The sequence below is a fragment of the Misgurnus anguillicaudatus genome, chromosome 13 (genome assembly GCF_027580225.2).
Source record: "Misgurnus anguillicaudatus chromosome 13, ASM2758022v2, whole genome shotgun sequence".
Classification (NCBI taxonomy): Eukaryota; Metazoa; Chordata; class Actinopteri; order Cypriniformes; family Cobitidae; genus Misgurnus; species Misgurnus anguillicaudatus.
This window is the reverse complement of record NC_073349.2, coordinates 2,640,194-2,657,060: the sequence shown is the minus strand read 5'-3', so window position 1 is coordinate 2,657,060 and position 16,867 is coordinate 2,640,194. Positions and strand designations below refer to the sequence as shown.

General features: G+C 44.9%; 1 protein-coding gene and 1 long non-coding RNA gene across 2 annotated transcripts in view; one reads left to right on the top strand and one right to left on the bottom strand.

The window, feature by feature from the left end:
- Positions 1–14,957, top strand: part of LOC129431381 (NACHT, LRR and PYD domains-containing protein 3-like) — a 40,412-nt gene extending 25,455 nt beyond the window's left edge. Inside the window, exons 7-9 of the mRNA XM_073874827.1 lie at positions 1,480–1,653; positions 13,171–13,217; positions 13,641–14,957. Coding sequence (XP_073730928.1) covers positions 1,480–1,653; positions 13,171–13,217; positions 13,641–14,239 — 820 coding nt within the window. The 3' untranslated portion in view covers positions 14,240–14,957. The remainder of the gene's footprint in view (positions 1–1,479; positions 1,654–13,170; positions 13,218–13,640) is intronic.
- LOC141369251 (uncharacterized) lies at positions 14,775–16,245 on the bottom strand. Its single transcript, XR_012372823.1, has 2 exons — positions 15,729–16,245; positions 14,775–15,365 (listed from the first exon to the last, which is right to left on the bottom strand). It is a non-coding gene; the product is annotated as an uncharacterized lncRNA (long non-coding RNA).
- Between the last annotated feature and the right edge of the window lie 622 nt (positions 16,246–16,867).

Here is a 16,867-nt window from a genome sequence, read left to right as displayed (position 1 = left end):
TTAGAATTAAACATTGCAGAGATGAGAGATAAAGACAGCGGGAGAACTTTTAGCCTACAGTAACACCAAAAATATTATAGATGAGAATAAAGGTCTACATCAGTGCCCAGTTTAGGAAAACTGGATAAAAGATGAGAAATGTATAATATACAAGTATATATATTGCCCTGCCACTCATCTCATTACAGTATGCTATCTGGATATAACTTATTGTATATGTTTGTATCTTATGCATAAATTAGTTAAGGGGGTTGTATGATTCTTGGTCCATAACTTCCTATTCTGAAAGCTTCATCAATTGTGCATTGTGCAATTGTGCATAATAAAATGTGCAGCAACTGCATAGAGTTAAGTCAATTGAGTATTTTTCAGTAATGCAGTTATTTTGGGGGGAAATGTGACTAATTGCATTGCAGGCTGATTTAAGGTGTGCCCTTAATTTTCTGCTAGTGCTCCTAAAATTACAGGGGCTACAGTGCTCTTAAAGTCAGAGTAGGCAGGTTTAAGTCTAAAAAAGTCTAAAACACTTTTTTTCAAATTTGTTTAAACTGTCTTTATATACCAATACATAAGTAATGTATACTCTGAAAAAGAGAGCATAAAAATCGAGTGTCTGTAGACCTCTCACGACTGTTTTAACACAGCTAATTTTTTTTACATTCACTCCACTCCCTCCCTTCTGGGTTTCTTCTAAAGCCACGCCCCCAAAACACATGAACGCGCGATGCCGACCAGCTCTGTTGGGAGAAGCATTTACCTGAGACGAGCAGAGAGGAAGGAACGCATGTAACACATGTAACAATAAACCTAACTTTATCATTATGAATATAAACAAATAGGATGGCTTTTATTGCTCACTATTAAGCTAGCATATCGATACTGGTAAAGTTTAAAATATATTTAGTTTGATTCGGTAACAAACAAGCTAGTTATATTCATAAAACAAAGCTAAAAACAGGTTGCATTGATACAAGTTTTTTTATTACCATCAGTTACACTGTGATGAAGGTGAATTTCGTGGAAGATTCATAACATATACGGTGTTTTGTATGTAAGAGTTTCCATGATGAAAGCATTGTTGACTCTGATGAGGACTATACTCCAGAGACTCCGCTACACTCCGCTACCGCATCGTCAACTCGGAGAAAAGCCACTGTGTACTGTGAGTTCTGAATGCTCTTTCTCTGTCGTACTTTTGCTCTTCCTAGAGTGCCTCGTGCACGTTCAAATCAATCGGCTGTGCGCATGTGTGGGCAGATCCTGTAGCAGCGGGCGGTAGCCATGGTCACCAGAGAGAGTGACAGTCGCTCAAGCCAATAATTTGTTTCGTCCCGAATGGAAATAATGAGCTGTGTTTAAAACAGTCGTGAAAGGTCTACAGACACTCAAGTTTTATACTCTCTTTTTTCACAAAACCATATTACAAAATTCCTCTCTGTTTTGTTTCAGAGTGTCTTATTAAATTTTTTATTTTTGCAGATTATTCGGCTGTATGGTGACAGAGGGAGGTTGTATTGCTCTTGCTTTAGCTTTGAGATCAAACCCATCACACCTGAGAGAGTTGGATCTGAGCTACAATCACCCAGGAGATTCAGGAATAAAGCTGCTCTCTGATCTGTTGGAGGATCCACACTTTAAACTGGAGATACTCAAGTACGTAGATGCATTATAAAACAGAGTTCATGTGCTTTTGACTTCATAGAGGACTATTGGTGAAAATGTATGATGATCTATCATGCAATCAAGACCATCATTAAGAAGGTAAACATGTTTGGCACCACCTTGTATACTGTAAGTCAAGCTGCCCCTTTGTAACCATTTCTACTCAAACCCAGCCGGAGTAGGATTTGAACCTGCAATTGATCCAGAATGGGAGGCAAGGAGGCTAAAGGGCACATCTTCTTGGGAGTGAGGTTTAGGATGCACTCACACTTTAAAAACCAAACCATGTCCTGGCGCATTTGACCCCCAAAACCTGGTTTGTTTGACTAGTGTGATCGCTCTGTACCATGCCCAGGTGCAGTTTGGGTAATCGTGCCCTGGCCAGCTTGCAGAGGTGGGCTCGAGCGCGATTCACTTTGGCTCAGGCGCCAAATGTACAGTGTAATCGCAAATCGCACCATAGTGTAGTTCAAAACAAGAGACGTGAATTATTTAGTTCAATAACTTGCCTTTCCAGATTAAATGTCTGTTATAAAATAATTTTCTAAATAAACGCGTCGTATAGTCCACTGCGACTTATGTTATTTCGTCTTATTACACGGCTCTCTGGAATGCTTGATTCTGATTGGTCAGTTGAGACATTTGCAGGTTCGTTCTTTTCAAATAATAACCGCTCCAAAGTATTTAACGCATAGCCGGTACTACTTGTACGAGTAAAATCGCTCCGCGCCAATAAAGATCAATAAAGATTACTGTTTGGCGCCATCTTGTGACAAACACTGGACAACCACAGTTAAGAACGGACATTTTTGACATTAATTTTAACATGTACGGAAAAAAACAAAACATTTAAACAGTGGATAGAAGAACGAACAACGACAAGACACAGAGAGCTTACTGAGACTGAACTTGACAAAATAGAGCATGACAGCTACGAAGCCAACACACAAAAAAATACAGAATGGGCATTAAAACTTCTCAAAGACTGACTAAAAGAGAAAAAATGAAGACAGACAAGTATGAAGCAGAGGATCTTAATATTATTACGATCATTTTATGCATCTGTGCAAAGTTTCGCAGAAGGAGAAAATTTTTAATTTAAAACAAATATGCCAATAAAATGTTTCAAATTCATATTCATGTCCATTTTTTTTTTCTTATGTGACAAGTAGCCGTGTAATAAGCGGGATAATGTGGAGGCAGCCAGTAGTTATCGGGAAATAAGCCCCTTCAGTGTGATACAAGACCCTCCGCTTCGCGTCGGGTCCTGATCACACTGTCGGGGCTTATTTCCCGATAACGTCTCGGTTACGGATGTAACCCTCGTTCCCTGAAGGAGGGAACGGAGACGTCACGTCGTGACCGACGAATTGGGAGCTCGCTTAGAGAGACCAATCTGCTTCGAATACTACTAAAACGCCAATGAACTTGGCATTGAGATATTTGCATAATGCTGGCGCCGCCCCGCCAGGTGCGTATATAAGGCGCACGTGCAAATAGGGAAATCAGCTTCTGTTCGCTGAGAAAGCCGGAAGGTGACCGGCCTAAACAGCAGGTGGCAGCACCTGTGGCGACGGGACGTGACGTCTCCGTTCCCTCCTTCAGGGAACGAGGGTTACATCCGTAACCGAGACGTTCCCTTTCAGTCGGTCACTACGACGTCACGTCGTGACCGACGAATTGGGAAACCCTACTAAAACGCCACTAGGGGCTGACCTCTTCCAGTGTCTGCATAAAGCCCTCCGGTTCCACTTAAGGATAGGAGAATTAGGTTTTAAGGCAGAAAGCCGGGCACTAGATGTTCCTTTAACCCCACAGTAGTGCCAGCGACTGGGAAGCGCCCTATCTGAGCGGTATAGGGACGCTGCGGAAGCCACCGCCCCGTTAAGGGCTAATGGTGGGCGAAAGTCAACCGTAGTTGAGGTAAAATGACAGCCGTGGCTGTGTAAGCAAAGCAGTGCTCTGCTAAGGGAAACGTGGGCTGGTAGGATTAACCCCACGGAATAATACTCACAAAGGAACCCGTTGGGACACAATGTGGGGCCCTGGCCAAACACATAGGTTCGTAAGAATACAACTAGTGAAAGGCTGACAGCCAATGCTCCGCAACAAAGGCTGTCAAGGCAGTGGAGAGAGCAAATCAAACCATTACGCATTTTTGCTCTGTAGCCTTCCATACTGAAACTCAATTTGGAGCCTCAGTTGGAGGCTGCAAGCCGACTTGCGAGTCTGCTCTCCGTGTCGTCCCTGGTGAGGACAGAACACGAGAGGACACAGGCTCGATACGAACATTGTAGAATCTAATGAACGTATTAGGTGTCGCCCAACCAGCAGCTCTACAGATGTCTGTTAGCGAGGAACCACGAGCTAATGCCCAAGATGAGGCAACCCTCCGAGTGGAGTGCGCTCTCAAATTAAAGGGGCAAGGAATGCCCTGCAAATTGTAAGCAAGGGCGATAGTATCAACTATCCAATGAGACATCCTCTGCTTAGTGACAGCTTTCCCTTTCTGCTGGCCACCATAACAAACAAAGAGCTGGTCTGAGGTCCTGAAGCTTTGTGTGCGGTCCACGTAGAATCGCAGTGCGCGTACGGGGCACAACAAAGCCTCGGTTGGGTTTGCCTGCTCCAAAGGCAATGCTTGCAAGCTCACCACTTGATCTCTAAAGGGAGTAGTGGGAACTTTGGGCACGTAGCCTGGTCTGGGTCTCAAGGTCACGCTCGAGACAGAAGGACCAAACTGAAGGCACGAATCGTCAACAGAGAATGCATGTAAATCCCCTATTCTCTTCACCGAGGCCAATGCTAGTAGGGTCAGAGCCTTCATGGATAGAAGCTTCAGACTCGCAGACTGCAAAGGCTCGAACGGAGGACTCTGTAGCGCTTTCAGCACCATGGACAGGTCCCAGGGAGGAATAGAAGGGGGGCGCGAGGGGTTTAGCCTGCGAGCGCCTCTCAGGAATCTAATAACCAAATCATGCTGGCCCACTGATCTGCCGTTAATAAGTGAGTGATGAGCAGATATAGCGGCGATATCAACTTTAATAGTGGACGGTGACAGCCTACCATCTAATCTATGTTGAAGATATAAAAGCACAATGTTAATAGGGCATTCTCTGGGGTCCTCGCGTTGCAAAGAGCACCAGGTGACGAAAAGGTTCCATTTTAACGCGTAAGCCCGTCTCGTAGACGGAGCTCGTGCCACGTCAATAGTGTTAGATACCGCCTGGGGCAAATCACTTAAACCTTGCGTGCGCTCAACGACCAAACGTGGAGATCCCACAGGTCAGGGCGCGGGTGCCATAATGTGCCCCCTCCTTGAGAAAGAAGGTCCTTCCTCAGGGGAATCCGCCAGGGAGGGGCTGTCGCGAGGAGCATTAATTCCGGAAACCAATTCCTGGTCGTCCAATATGGGGCGATCATTAAAAGGCTCTCCTCGTCCTGCCTGACTTTGCACAGTATCTGTGCTATTAAACTCACTGGGGGGAACGCATATTTGCGCATGCCCCGCGGCCAGCTGTGTGCCAGCGCATCCACGCCGAGGCTGCCCTCGGTTAGTGAATAAAACAGGCGACAATGGAAATTGTCCGGTGACGCAAATAGGTCTATCTGCGCTCGACCGAATTTCCTCCAAATCAGCTGGACCGTCTGGGGGTGGAGTCGCCATTCGCCGGGGCGCGCTGCTCGGGAAAGCGCGTCTGCCGCTGTATTGAGCGAGCCCGGTATGTGAATGGCACGAAGGGACCTCAGATGCTTCTGACTCCACAGGAGGAGATGACGAGCGAGATGCGACAGGTGACGAGAGCGCAAACCGCCTTGACGGTTGATATACGCTACAGTCGCAGTGTTGTCTGAGCGTACTAGTACATCCTTCCCTCGCAGCTCCTGAGCGAAGCGTACGAGTCCCAGATATACTGCCCATAACTCGCGGCAATTGATATGCCAATGCAACTGGGGTGCTGTCCACACCCCCGAAGCCGTGAGCTCGTCGTACGTGGCTCCCCAGCCCGTGTCGGAGGCATCTGTGTGGACAACAGCATGCCGGGAGACCTGTCTCATGGACACGCCGGCCCTGAGAAACGCGGGGTCTGACCACGGGGGGAATGTTAGGCGACACGCAGGTGTAATGGTTACACGATGGATGCCAGCGCGCCACGCTCTCCTCGGGACTCGATCGTCTCATATGGAGCAGCCCGAGCGGTGTCACGGCCGCTGCTGCTGCCATACGCCCCAGGAGTCTCTGAAATTGTTTCAGAGGGACCGCATTCTTCCCTCGGAATGAACCGAGGCAAGTCAGAATTGATTGGACGCGCTCTTCTGTTAAACACGCCGATAAATCGATCGAGTCCAGTTCCATACCGAGAAAAGAGATCCTCTGCGTAGGGCAGAGTTTGCTCTTTTCCCAGTTGACCCGAAGACCCAAACGGGCGAGATGTTGAAGTGTTAGATCTCTGTGTTCGCACAGCGTCCGCCGAGAATGCGCTATTATAAGCCAATCGTCGAGGTAAGCCAGAATGCGAACACCGCTCTCTCTGAGGGGCTTTAGCGCCGCCTCTACTACTTTCGTGAACACACGGGGAGAGAGAGACAGCCCGAACGGTAAAACTTTGTACTGATATGCCCGTCCCTCGAACGCAAACCGGAGAAACGGTCTGTGACGAGGGAGAATGGACACATGAAAGTACGCGTCTTTCAGGTCTATCGCTGCAAACCAATCTTGGGGGCGTATTGCACTGAAAATTTGTTTCGGTGTAATCATCCTGAAAGACCTCTTCTGAAGAGATTTGTTCAGGATACGCAAATCCAAAAACGGTCGTAACCCGCCGCCTTTCTTGGGTACTATGAAATACGGGCTGTAAAAACCCGATCTCATCTCGGTAAGAGGGATCGGCTCGATCGCGTCCTTCGCCAGCAGGACTTCGACCTCTGCACGCAGTACATGTGCAACGGACGCTTTCACCGTGGTGAAACGTATGCCCGCAAATTTGGGAGTGTGCCGATTGAATTGAATTTCGTAACCGAGGCGGATCGTGCGTAAAACCCAACGAGACGGACTGGGAAGCTGAAGCCAAGCCCCCAGGGACCGTACGAGAGGAATTAACGGCACTACCGGTGTACCCGCGGCGGGGCAGCGAGGCGGGACAGGCGGGACTGCCGGTGCGTCTGCCGTGACAGCATAAGCATCTACAGTATGTGTGTGTGTGACACTGACCTGAGCCCGCTGAGGGAAACGGTCGTCCGGTCTCCTCAGCTGAGGACGCAGACTCCGAAGGGGTTGCTGGTGGTCCGGTCTCCGTAGGGGAGAGCTCGAACTCCTCAGAACACCCACTGGCGACAGAGGAGAGGGAGGAAGAGCATCTGACTGCCCGCTCACATCTCTCTCGATCCTCTGGAGACCTGGAGAAGAAATAGGAATGCACTCTTTTTGTGGTTTTGTGGGTGCCGGCTATGAAGCCGGCGGAACAGAAACAAAACGAAACAAAAGATTTTCCACCCGGCCCTCTACCGGTGGAAGGAGCGGTGCCATCACCGTCTCCCGTAGAGTGATCCCATCCAACTCCAGGTCGCCCGTCTCAGGGCCGCTTCGATTTCCGTTTGCCACGGGAAGCGGGTGGTGCGGGCGGGGCGGGCTGCCGACGGCTGTTCCCTCTCCGTGGTCTAGAAGACGTTCTAGCGGGGGGGGCGGAGGCAGCCGCCGGAGGGCGCCCACGGCGAGGAGCAGACGGGGCCGCCGCCGCTGGGGGGCGAGATGCAGGTCGCTTGCGCCGGGGCATGATCTGAGCGATCGCTTCCGTCTGCTTCTGGGCGGCGGAGAACTGCTGGGCAAACGACTCCACCGACTCGCCGAACAGGCCTGCCTGGGATTCGGGCGCATCCAAGAACTTGTTCTTTTCAGCATCCGACATGTCGGCCAGACAGAGCCACAGATGGCGTTCCTGGACCACCATCGTGGACATCGCACGACCGATCGCCTGTGCCGTGACCTTCGTAGCACGGAGGGCCAGATCCGTAGCGGCCCGGAGCTCCGAAAGCACAGGCGAGTCGTGTCCTCCCTCGTGCAGATCTCTCAAGGCCTTGGCCTGGTGGACCTGCAGCAACGCCATAGCGTGCAGGGCTGAAGCCGCCTCTCCACATGCATGATAGGCAGCCCCCGTTAAACCGGAAGACTGTCTGCAAGCACGGGAGGGGAGGGTTGGACGATCCTTCCAAGTGGAAGCGGTGGCCGGACACAGTTGCATCACAACCGCACGCTCCACGTGGGGGATCCCCGTATAACCCTTAGCGGCTCCATCGGTGAGGGAGGTGAGGGGGGAGGGCTGAAACGGCCGTAAACGGGTAGAATACGGCGACCTCCAGGTCCTGGTCAGCTCCTCGTGCACCTCGGGGAAGAAAGGTACCGGCGGAGAGGGTTGTGAAACCCGGGCAGCTCCAAAGAACCAATCATCCAGGCGGGACGGCTCGGGCTGTGGGGGGTGAACCCACTCCAACCCGACGGTCTCCGCCGCTCGAGAGAGCACGGCCACCATCTCTGGATCGAAATCCGGCGTCACGACCCGTCCGGAAGGGGGGAGGACATCCAGATCCTCAGAGGTAGAGGGCCCACCCTCGGATGCTGCGGTCTCCGTGGACCCGGAGGGAGGCACGACAGATCCAACAGACATCGTAGAACACGACTCTGAAGTTTCCATCGGCGCATCAACCGGCTGTGGATGAGGAGGCTGAGAGGCGGAGGACGAATCCCCCGCCCGGTTCAGCACAGTGATGCGGAGATCATCCTTCGAGAGCTTCACAGCCGCACCGTGGCGGCGATCAGAGCTCGTCGGACGTGGGTTGCGTTTTTCCCGGAGGAAAGACAACCGTCTCCGCAAATCCACAAGGGACATGTTCTCGCAGTGAGAACACTTACCCCCAGCGAACGCTGCCTCAGCGTGCTCGATGCCCAAGCACGAAAGACAACGCTCGTGACCGTCCTTCGGACCCATATACTTCCCGCATCCAAGATCGCACGGACGAAAAGCCATCCTGAAAAGGACGCTAATCTCCGGATATACGAGAGAGTGGCTGCCTTTAACAAGGCACAAAGCTCTCTCGTATCACTCTTTTAGGGAAATTCACTCAGATGCTCAGTTGATGATGCGCACAGGGAAAGGCAACGCACACACTAAACTCAAAACAAAAAAGATGCAGAGCCTGTGGAATACTGCGAAGCGTCCGCTGTGGTACTGCCAGTCCAACCAACTTCCGCAATCGATCCCAACAGAGTGAAGTAGCTTCTCAGTAGCAGATACTGCCGGCTTTCGAAGCGATAAAAAGCTGATTTCCCTATTTGCACATGCGCCTTATATACGCACCTGGCGGGGCGGCGCCAGCATTATGCAAATATCTCAATGCCAAGTTCATTGGCGTTTTAGTAGTATTCGAAGCAGATTGGTCTCTCTAAGCGAGCTCCCAATTCGTCGGTCACGACGTGACGTCGTAGTGACCGACTGAAAGGGAACTACTGGCTGCCTCTACATTATCCCTTACTTAATGACGCATTTTTGAAAGATGCGGCTTATACTCCAGAGCGACTTATAGTCTGGAAAGTACAGTATGCCACAACAACAGTTTTATTTTTAAATGAGTGGCTGCAACAATAAAATATGTGTGAATATGGGGAGTGTATTTGCATAATTATTATTGTGTGTGTTTGTGCATGAATTGTCTTCCAATTTCTAAATAGTTCCATGCAGACGACACAGAAATATTCGGTAACACTTTAAAATAATGGTCAATACTCAATAGTTAGTTACACAGGAACTAATGCAGAACAAATGATTAGTGCTGCATTAACACTGAAATCACTACTGATAACTAATAAAGAAGAGCGATTAACTAATCAGTAGGTAATAGCATACTAATGTTTGGGTTAAGTAATAACTAGTTACATTTTAACTCAGGGGCGTAGGCAGAAATTGTATTTTGGGCGGGCCAGGGCAAAAGTGAGTGGGCCTAGTTTATCCTAGAATAAAATGACTTAAATAATAATTAAACCTTAGAGTAGAAAAAAGAATAGACAAAACAGTGCAAAAACAGTGACATCTTTCCTTTGCAATTTTCGGCGAAGGCAATAATAAAACATTGTCTAAACATGTTCAACCAACACATAGCTCAATAAAGGCTGGACAAACCAGGCCAGGCAGTCTTATTTAGGCTAGTCAGTAGTGCAAAAACAGTTCACCTGAAATAAAGTAGGCTAAAAGTAACAGGAAATTGAAATAATGAAAACTCTCAGCAGAGCACGGTTTGAAATAAATAACAACACACTGCCTAATTTATATTAAATCAACCATATACAGTGCAATCAGCCTGGTGGAAATTAAGCTTTTGTGCCAAAAAATAGCAACTCGTTTAAATTAACTTAACCTTTAAGGCATACATCTTTACACAACACACCACTTAGTTAAATCACTTCCCGAGCAAAAATTAAGGAAATGAGTTAAACAACAGGCTTACCTTTGTTGTTTTCATTCTACAAAACAAGACGCAAACGCCTGGGTTTAATGTTGAAAACAGAAATGATCTCATTATAGTCCAAAGAGTCACAGAGTTATTTTTCAAAAAACAAAAGGCACAGGTTTTTTAGGCGAGTAGTACTCGTGGATTCAAATTGGGTCGTACGTGGTTCATCAATTGTCGTTAGATCGGCGGGTCAACCTGTGTCAGGCTGACCGGGAGAGCGCACTGGAACTGCCGCCAGGGAGCAAGAGGCAACCGGCGCCACCAGCGCCTGACTAGCCGCCTTGGGGGTTGATGAGTCTGAAGAACTGGGCTGGTAGGACTCGTAGGGGTGTGACGAGACACTTAATCCACGAGACGAGACGAAACACGAGATTGGGTTCACGAGAACGAGACGATATTTTACCACTTTTTAAGAAACCTTCAATGATAAAATAAATGAATAAGAAACTGAAATCACATTATTTTAAAATGTTTTAACTAATCAAGGACTGGCCCTAACAATTATTTTGCTAACTGATAATGAAGTAATTTGTTATTCTGGGGTAATAAAAATAGACCCAAGTGAGCAGTAGCATTTAAAATTACATAATGACGAAGATGCAATAATAATTGGTTCAAATAAAGTAATTAAACCAAGTTACATTAAACAACATTTTGTGGCCTATAAATAAAAAGCATTATGTATGTATTATAACAAATGCCTGCAGGGGGCGATAGAGGACTCGTCTCACAGACGCTGTCTTCACTTTCACTTTAGGCTTGTTTGAGATGAAGCTTGCCTTGCCAGAAATATAGACGAGAGCAGACGGCTGCAGTGAGGGGAGGAGTGAAAAAAGAGCTTTTAAGTCAGACACTTCACCAATCTCGCAGTCCAGTCGACTACAAACGGAGGCAGAGATCACGTTCGCGTATTTTATCGCGGATTAAATAGTGCAACTTAAATAGCTTACCAATAAATGCATTTACATAAAGATGTTTATAAGGAGAATCAACGAAGGTGAACTGTTCGTTACTGGAAAAGGTTACTTAGTAAATGTTGGGATGAATAAATCTAAGTCTAGTGCTTATACAAATTCGTTTCTGTTGTGTGAAATATGAACAGCTCACAGTACAAATAATTCAACACCAATACAAAAGTTTACAGGAATTCATTAAAATATAAATTACATAGTAAAGAACAATTGAATTAATGTAAAAACTACTACAGGAATTCGAGTTTTTAGAATTAAGAACTCATCAGCTGACATCCCCGGGCCAATGAGCATTAGGCTGTGTCGTCAGCAAGTCTTTTCCCATCGTGCTTTTCGTCAACGCAGTCGGTGGAGAGCAACTGCGCTCGGCTGTAGAATCCGACGAGCCCGCTTCTCCATCGCGAGAGTTATTTTGCACACGTCAGCGTGACATCAGAGCACGGAAGTCGGACACTTTTCTAACGGACATGCATCATGCGCTGATCACCGGTGATCGATTCTGCGCAGAATTAGCTCATCTCAAACAAGCCTTTTCACTTTAGACGGAGAGAAACGCTTATTTTTAGTTAAACAATGTTTAAATTCATATTAATATTTAATATATGTCCATTTCTTTACACTAGAAATGATACAGCCACTGTCATTTTTTGAGCAAGAACATGCAGACATTAAATCATGTAAAGTCTGTGTGAGGGTTTAATCTGCTGAAACACATCTGACACTGATCAACAGACAAACACAACGCGTCTCAGACTTCACACGAGCTCCCAAATGAACATTATTGGAAACCTAAACAAAAAAAGCAAACGCCGTAAAAGACAAATATAATGCATGCACTGTAAAAGGGTGAAACAGAAAGCTGCATCCTTCGGAGGTCGCATATGCAGGCTGCATACGTCATCAAGGTTTATTTCAGATCATTAACTGAGCATTACATTCGCAAGTCGTGAGCATATTACAACAAATTTGCGATTAACTAAATAATTAGTAAACTTTATAATTGTTAATAGTCTCTAATAAGACAGTGATGAAGTAAATGCAGTTTAAAAATGCGACCTCCGAAGGATGCAGTCTTTTATTTGAGAAACGGTCAGCATCTGCACAAGAAATCTCGCGAGACACATGAAATCTCGCGAGACACATGTAATCTCGCGAAACACATTTAATCTCGCGAGATCTCGTCGCTCGAGGTCTCGTCACACCCCTAAGGACTCGGCAGATGGAGGCAGTGGCGTATCGTCTTCCTCAACTCTTGCTTTTTTAAATAACACATTAAAGAAACTTTACCCATTATTGTGGCAATTTTAATATTAGCTAAAAAAGCAGTTAGCAAAGTTAGCTGGCTGGCTGCCAGAGCCCGTCGCTCCCCACAGAGTCTACCTGTCAGAACCCCTACCAACCAATTACGTTCCGGAGGCTTCCTACAACTTGCTTTAACAATTCTATTTTATTTAGAAAGCATATTAAAAATAAACAAAAAATGTATTTGATTAAACTTGCCTGGGCGGGCCAGGGAGTTATGTGGGCGGGCCAGTGCCGCCTTGGCCCATTACTGGCTTAGCTTAATACATTTTTTATACTAAAGTACTAAAGAAGAATTTTTTGTATATTAAGTACAAAATTATTGCACAAAAATAGACCACTTTAAGTACATTATGGAAGTGCACTTCATTTTCACCTGGGTATTTACTTATTTTGCGACTGTTTACTATGTCTTGTGATAAGAAATGTATTTAGAGCGGTTGTCATGCACTTAGAGGGTTTTGTAGTGAAAGACAGTCAAATTTGTTAAATACCCATGAAATGACTAAAGTGAGATTTGTGAAAATAAGACTCTAAATTGCTGACTAATAATCTTTTCATTGCCATTAAACAGAAACTACTGAACCTAAATATCAGAGGCCAACATAAAAATGTTAATTTACAAGAAAACATGTTAGATGCATCTGATGTATTTATTTATTTTTTGTGTATGCTTGTTGTTCATATTTAGCTTTCATTTAGCATCAGCAAAATGTGACATCTTGTTTTATAGTGTGGCTCATGCTGGAGAAATCATGATCACAGCAGGACCACGCAAGTGTAAGTGTTTACACAGACAGAGACAATGTAACGGACACACACACACACACACGCACACACACACACACACACACACACACACACATTCTGGTTTCCATGTTTTGTGGGGACATTCCATAGACGTAATGCATTTTATACTGTACAAACTGTATATTATATTCCCCTTACCTACCCCATTCCCTAACCCCAACCATCACAGAAACCCTTCTCCTACTTCACATTTTCAATATACATCATTCTGTTTGATTTATAAGCTTGTTTCCTCATGGGGACATCAAAATGTCCCCACAAGGTTACAAAAATACTGGTATTCCTATCTTTGTGGGGACAACTGGTCCCCACAATGTGATAATTACCAGGCACACACACACTCACACACGCGCATGTCATTTTTGTGTTGTAAATGTCTTTTTTGGTGTACAGATGCCTGTGATCTCACACTGGACCCAAACACAGTAAACCCTCATCTCCGTCTGTCTGAGGAGAACAGGAAGGTGACACGTTTGGAGAAGGAGCGAGAGTCATATCCCGATCATCCAGAGAGATTTGATTATTGGCCTCAGGTTATGTGTAGAGAGATTCTGACTGAACGCTGTTATTGGGAGGTTGAATGGAGTGGCTGTAAAGGTGTTGTTATATCAGTGATGGATAAAGAAATCAGCCGGAGAGGAGCAGATGATGGATGTAGATTTGGGTTTAATGAAAAGTCCTGGAGTCTTGACTGCTCCGATTACAAATTCACTGTTTGGCACAATAAAAACAGCACTGATGTTGCCTCTCCTTTAACCGCTTCTAAAAGAGTGGGAGTGTATCTGGACTGTCCGGCCGGCATTCTGTCTTTCTACAGCGTCTCAAAGAAGCTCACACACTTACACACATTTAACTTCATATTCACAAAACCACTGGGTGCTGGATTCAGGATTTATACTGACTCTTCTGTGTCTCTGTGCTGTACTAAACAGCCTTCAAACAAGATGAGGGTCCAGATTCATAAGTTTTGGAATTTGGTTAAAAAAGATTGATGATCATTCTGCACTGAATTTCTTCATGATTCTGCGAATGCTTCGATGCAGGGACGTCACTAGGATTGGAAGACAGGGGGGGCTCAGCCCACAGAGTATTTGTAACTTGTGTTTGCAAAATTTTTGCACTCACATCTGAGCTACAATTATGTCAACAACCAGTCAAGAAACCAAGATGTTAACAAGTAAAACATGACAGATATATCCTCCTCTTCCATTTCTACTCTGTTAAATAAAAGTTACTGTAATGTTAGCTTTTAGACACATCAAAGCTGCATGGGGGAATTTAGGCCAGACTTTGCTCCTGATTAGTTATTCTATAAGCAATGACTTAAATGCTATCTGTATGCTTTTGTAACTGTATGATAAAGTAATAGCATACTATATCTAATTTCTATATTAAGTTGTCCACACACAGAATGCTATGGTGGATAGGTTCAATCAGAGTGCAATTTTGTTTGACTTGCATACAGTTTAACCCAAGAACTAGAGTGTTAAAGTCATAGTGATATTTGACAACACACAGGTTTGAGCATTTCTCAATTAAAGATGATTTATTCTGCCAAATGAATACAATGTATAATATAAATCAACAACAAAAAGGCAGTATTTTACCAGGTAAGCTATTGATATGGATCCTTTTTAAAGTGGCTACTGTATAAATACAATAACCTGATGGCGGAAGGAATAAAAGATTTGGAGTAATGATTACTGTATAATATGTACTGTGTGACTGCTTTCATTTTTGTTTCACATGTGTATCTGTGGAGAGTGTGGGCATTTACTCATCTTTAGCCTACTTTTAGGTAACATCTACGTATTTAATATTTAATTTATCACATTATATGATTAAAATAGTCTCAGGCCTAGTTAGAATATAGCTAGCATATTAAATATAATGAAAAAAAAAATGTAGTGTATGCTATGCATAGTGCCTAGACCTGCCAACAAATGCTTATTGTTATAAGAAATTCAAGAAAAGAAAAGAAAAACAATCCTTAGACCTATAGACCATTACTGACCTCAATCACACCGGGTCCGGCTCCCTCAGAATCAACTGGCCTGCCAATCTCCTGCAGCTGCTTCTCTTTCTCTCTCCTAAAATATTTTCTAATATCCATCTCATCTGCTCAATGAATTGAAGAATACAACAGTATTGCATTAACAGGGACCCTGTAATGACATTTAGTTTTCAGTGACAACAACATTCTATGGGGACTGATACTGTTGAATATGTCTCTTTTAGAGATATTTTATTTAAGAGATATTTTATTTTAAAGATTATTAGGCCTATATTGTTGGCAAAGAATAAAGAGTTGTGATTAGATTGCTAAGTTAACAATTTCTTGTATTTTGCTTGTGCAAGACTAAAGTTTTTCATGACATAGCAAACCAAAATATTCCCATTCCTTTACCTCAAGAAAGGTAAGCAGCCAGCAGGTAATTAAAAACAACTTACAATTTCACTCCTCCGTATCACGACACTTACCAATCTTTATTTTACCATTAGCGTGCGTACTAGCGTGTGTATTAGTGATGGGCAGTCCGGCTCTTTCCATTGATTCGGCTCTTTCGGCTCAAGCGCTGGCTCTACATTTTAGTGATGGCAGTCCGGCTCTTTTCATAGATTCGGCTCTTCTGGCTCGGCTCCCTTAGAAGAGCCGGCTCCCCTGCATGCGTCTGAAGATTCGGCTCTGCTCGTTCGCTACAAAGAATCAGCTCTTAGAGCCGCTCGTTCGCGAACGACCCATAATACAGGCAACCGGAAGCGATCGCCGTTTTCCGGGTTTGGTCACTTGACGTTCGACATCTAGCGTATTCTGTCCGACTTGTCAGATGTTTTTTTGTAGCTGGATATATAACATTTGTTGAGTCTAAATATTAATGAGGATACGGTTTTTGATAAATCAAATTTTACTGTTGTTCTTATAATCATTTAGGGGGGCTTAGGAACATTTTGGGGTAGCTTCAGCCCCCCTAAAATAGGCCTAACGACGTCCCTGCTTCGATGTGATTTTAGGAAAAAACATTTTGAAGTAATGATTTGCAGTATTTAAAATAGTTTATTTAAAAGTATTTGTATACACAAATTACACATTTTTGTTGTGCATGTGTGTAAGGGAATTTAAATTCATTCTACTGTACATCACAACCATCTGCCAAGTGTGTATGTGTGTATGTGTGTGTAGGTTATTTGGAGGGCATTGCATTGTTATTTTTGCTGTGTTCTTTACTGTTTTTTTTACTCTTAGAGTTTTTTTTTTAAACTTGTTCATAGTCTAGTCTTTTTGATTAATTTATTGATGGTTCATGGTTATTGATTCTTGAGTTCATGGCTCTATGGGCTTAAATCAGAGTCCTGAGGGATAGGAGACAAAATTTCCGCTATTGGAGCAATCATTAGAAAATGGAAGAAGCTAAACATGACTGTCAATCTCCCTTGGACTAGGGCTCCATGCAAGATCTCACCTCGTGGGGTCTCAATGATGAATGTGAGAAATCAGCCCAGAACTACATGGGAGGAGCTGGTCAATGACCTGAAAAGAGCTGGGACCACCGTTTCCAAGGTTACTGATGGTAATACACTAAGACGTCATTGTTTGAAATCATGCATGGCACGGAAGGTTC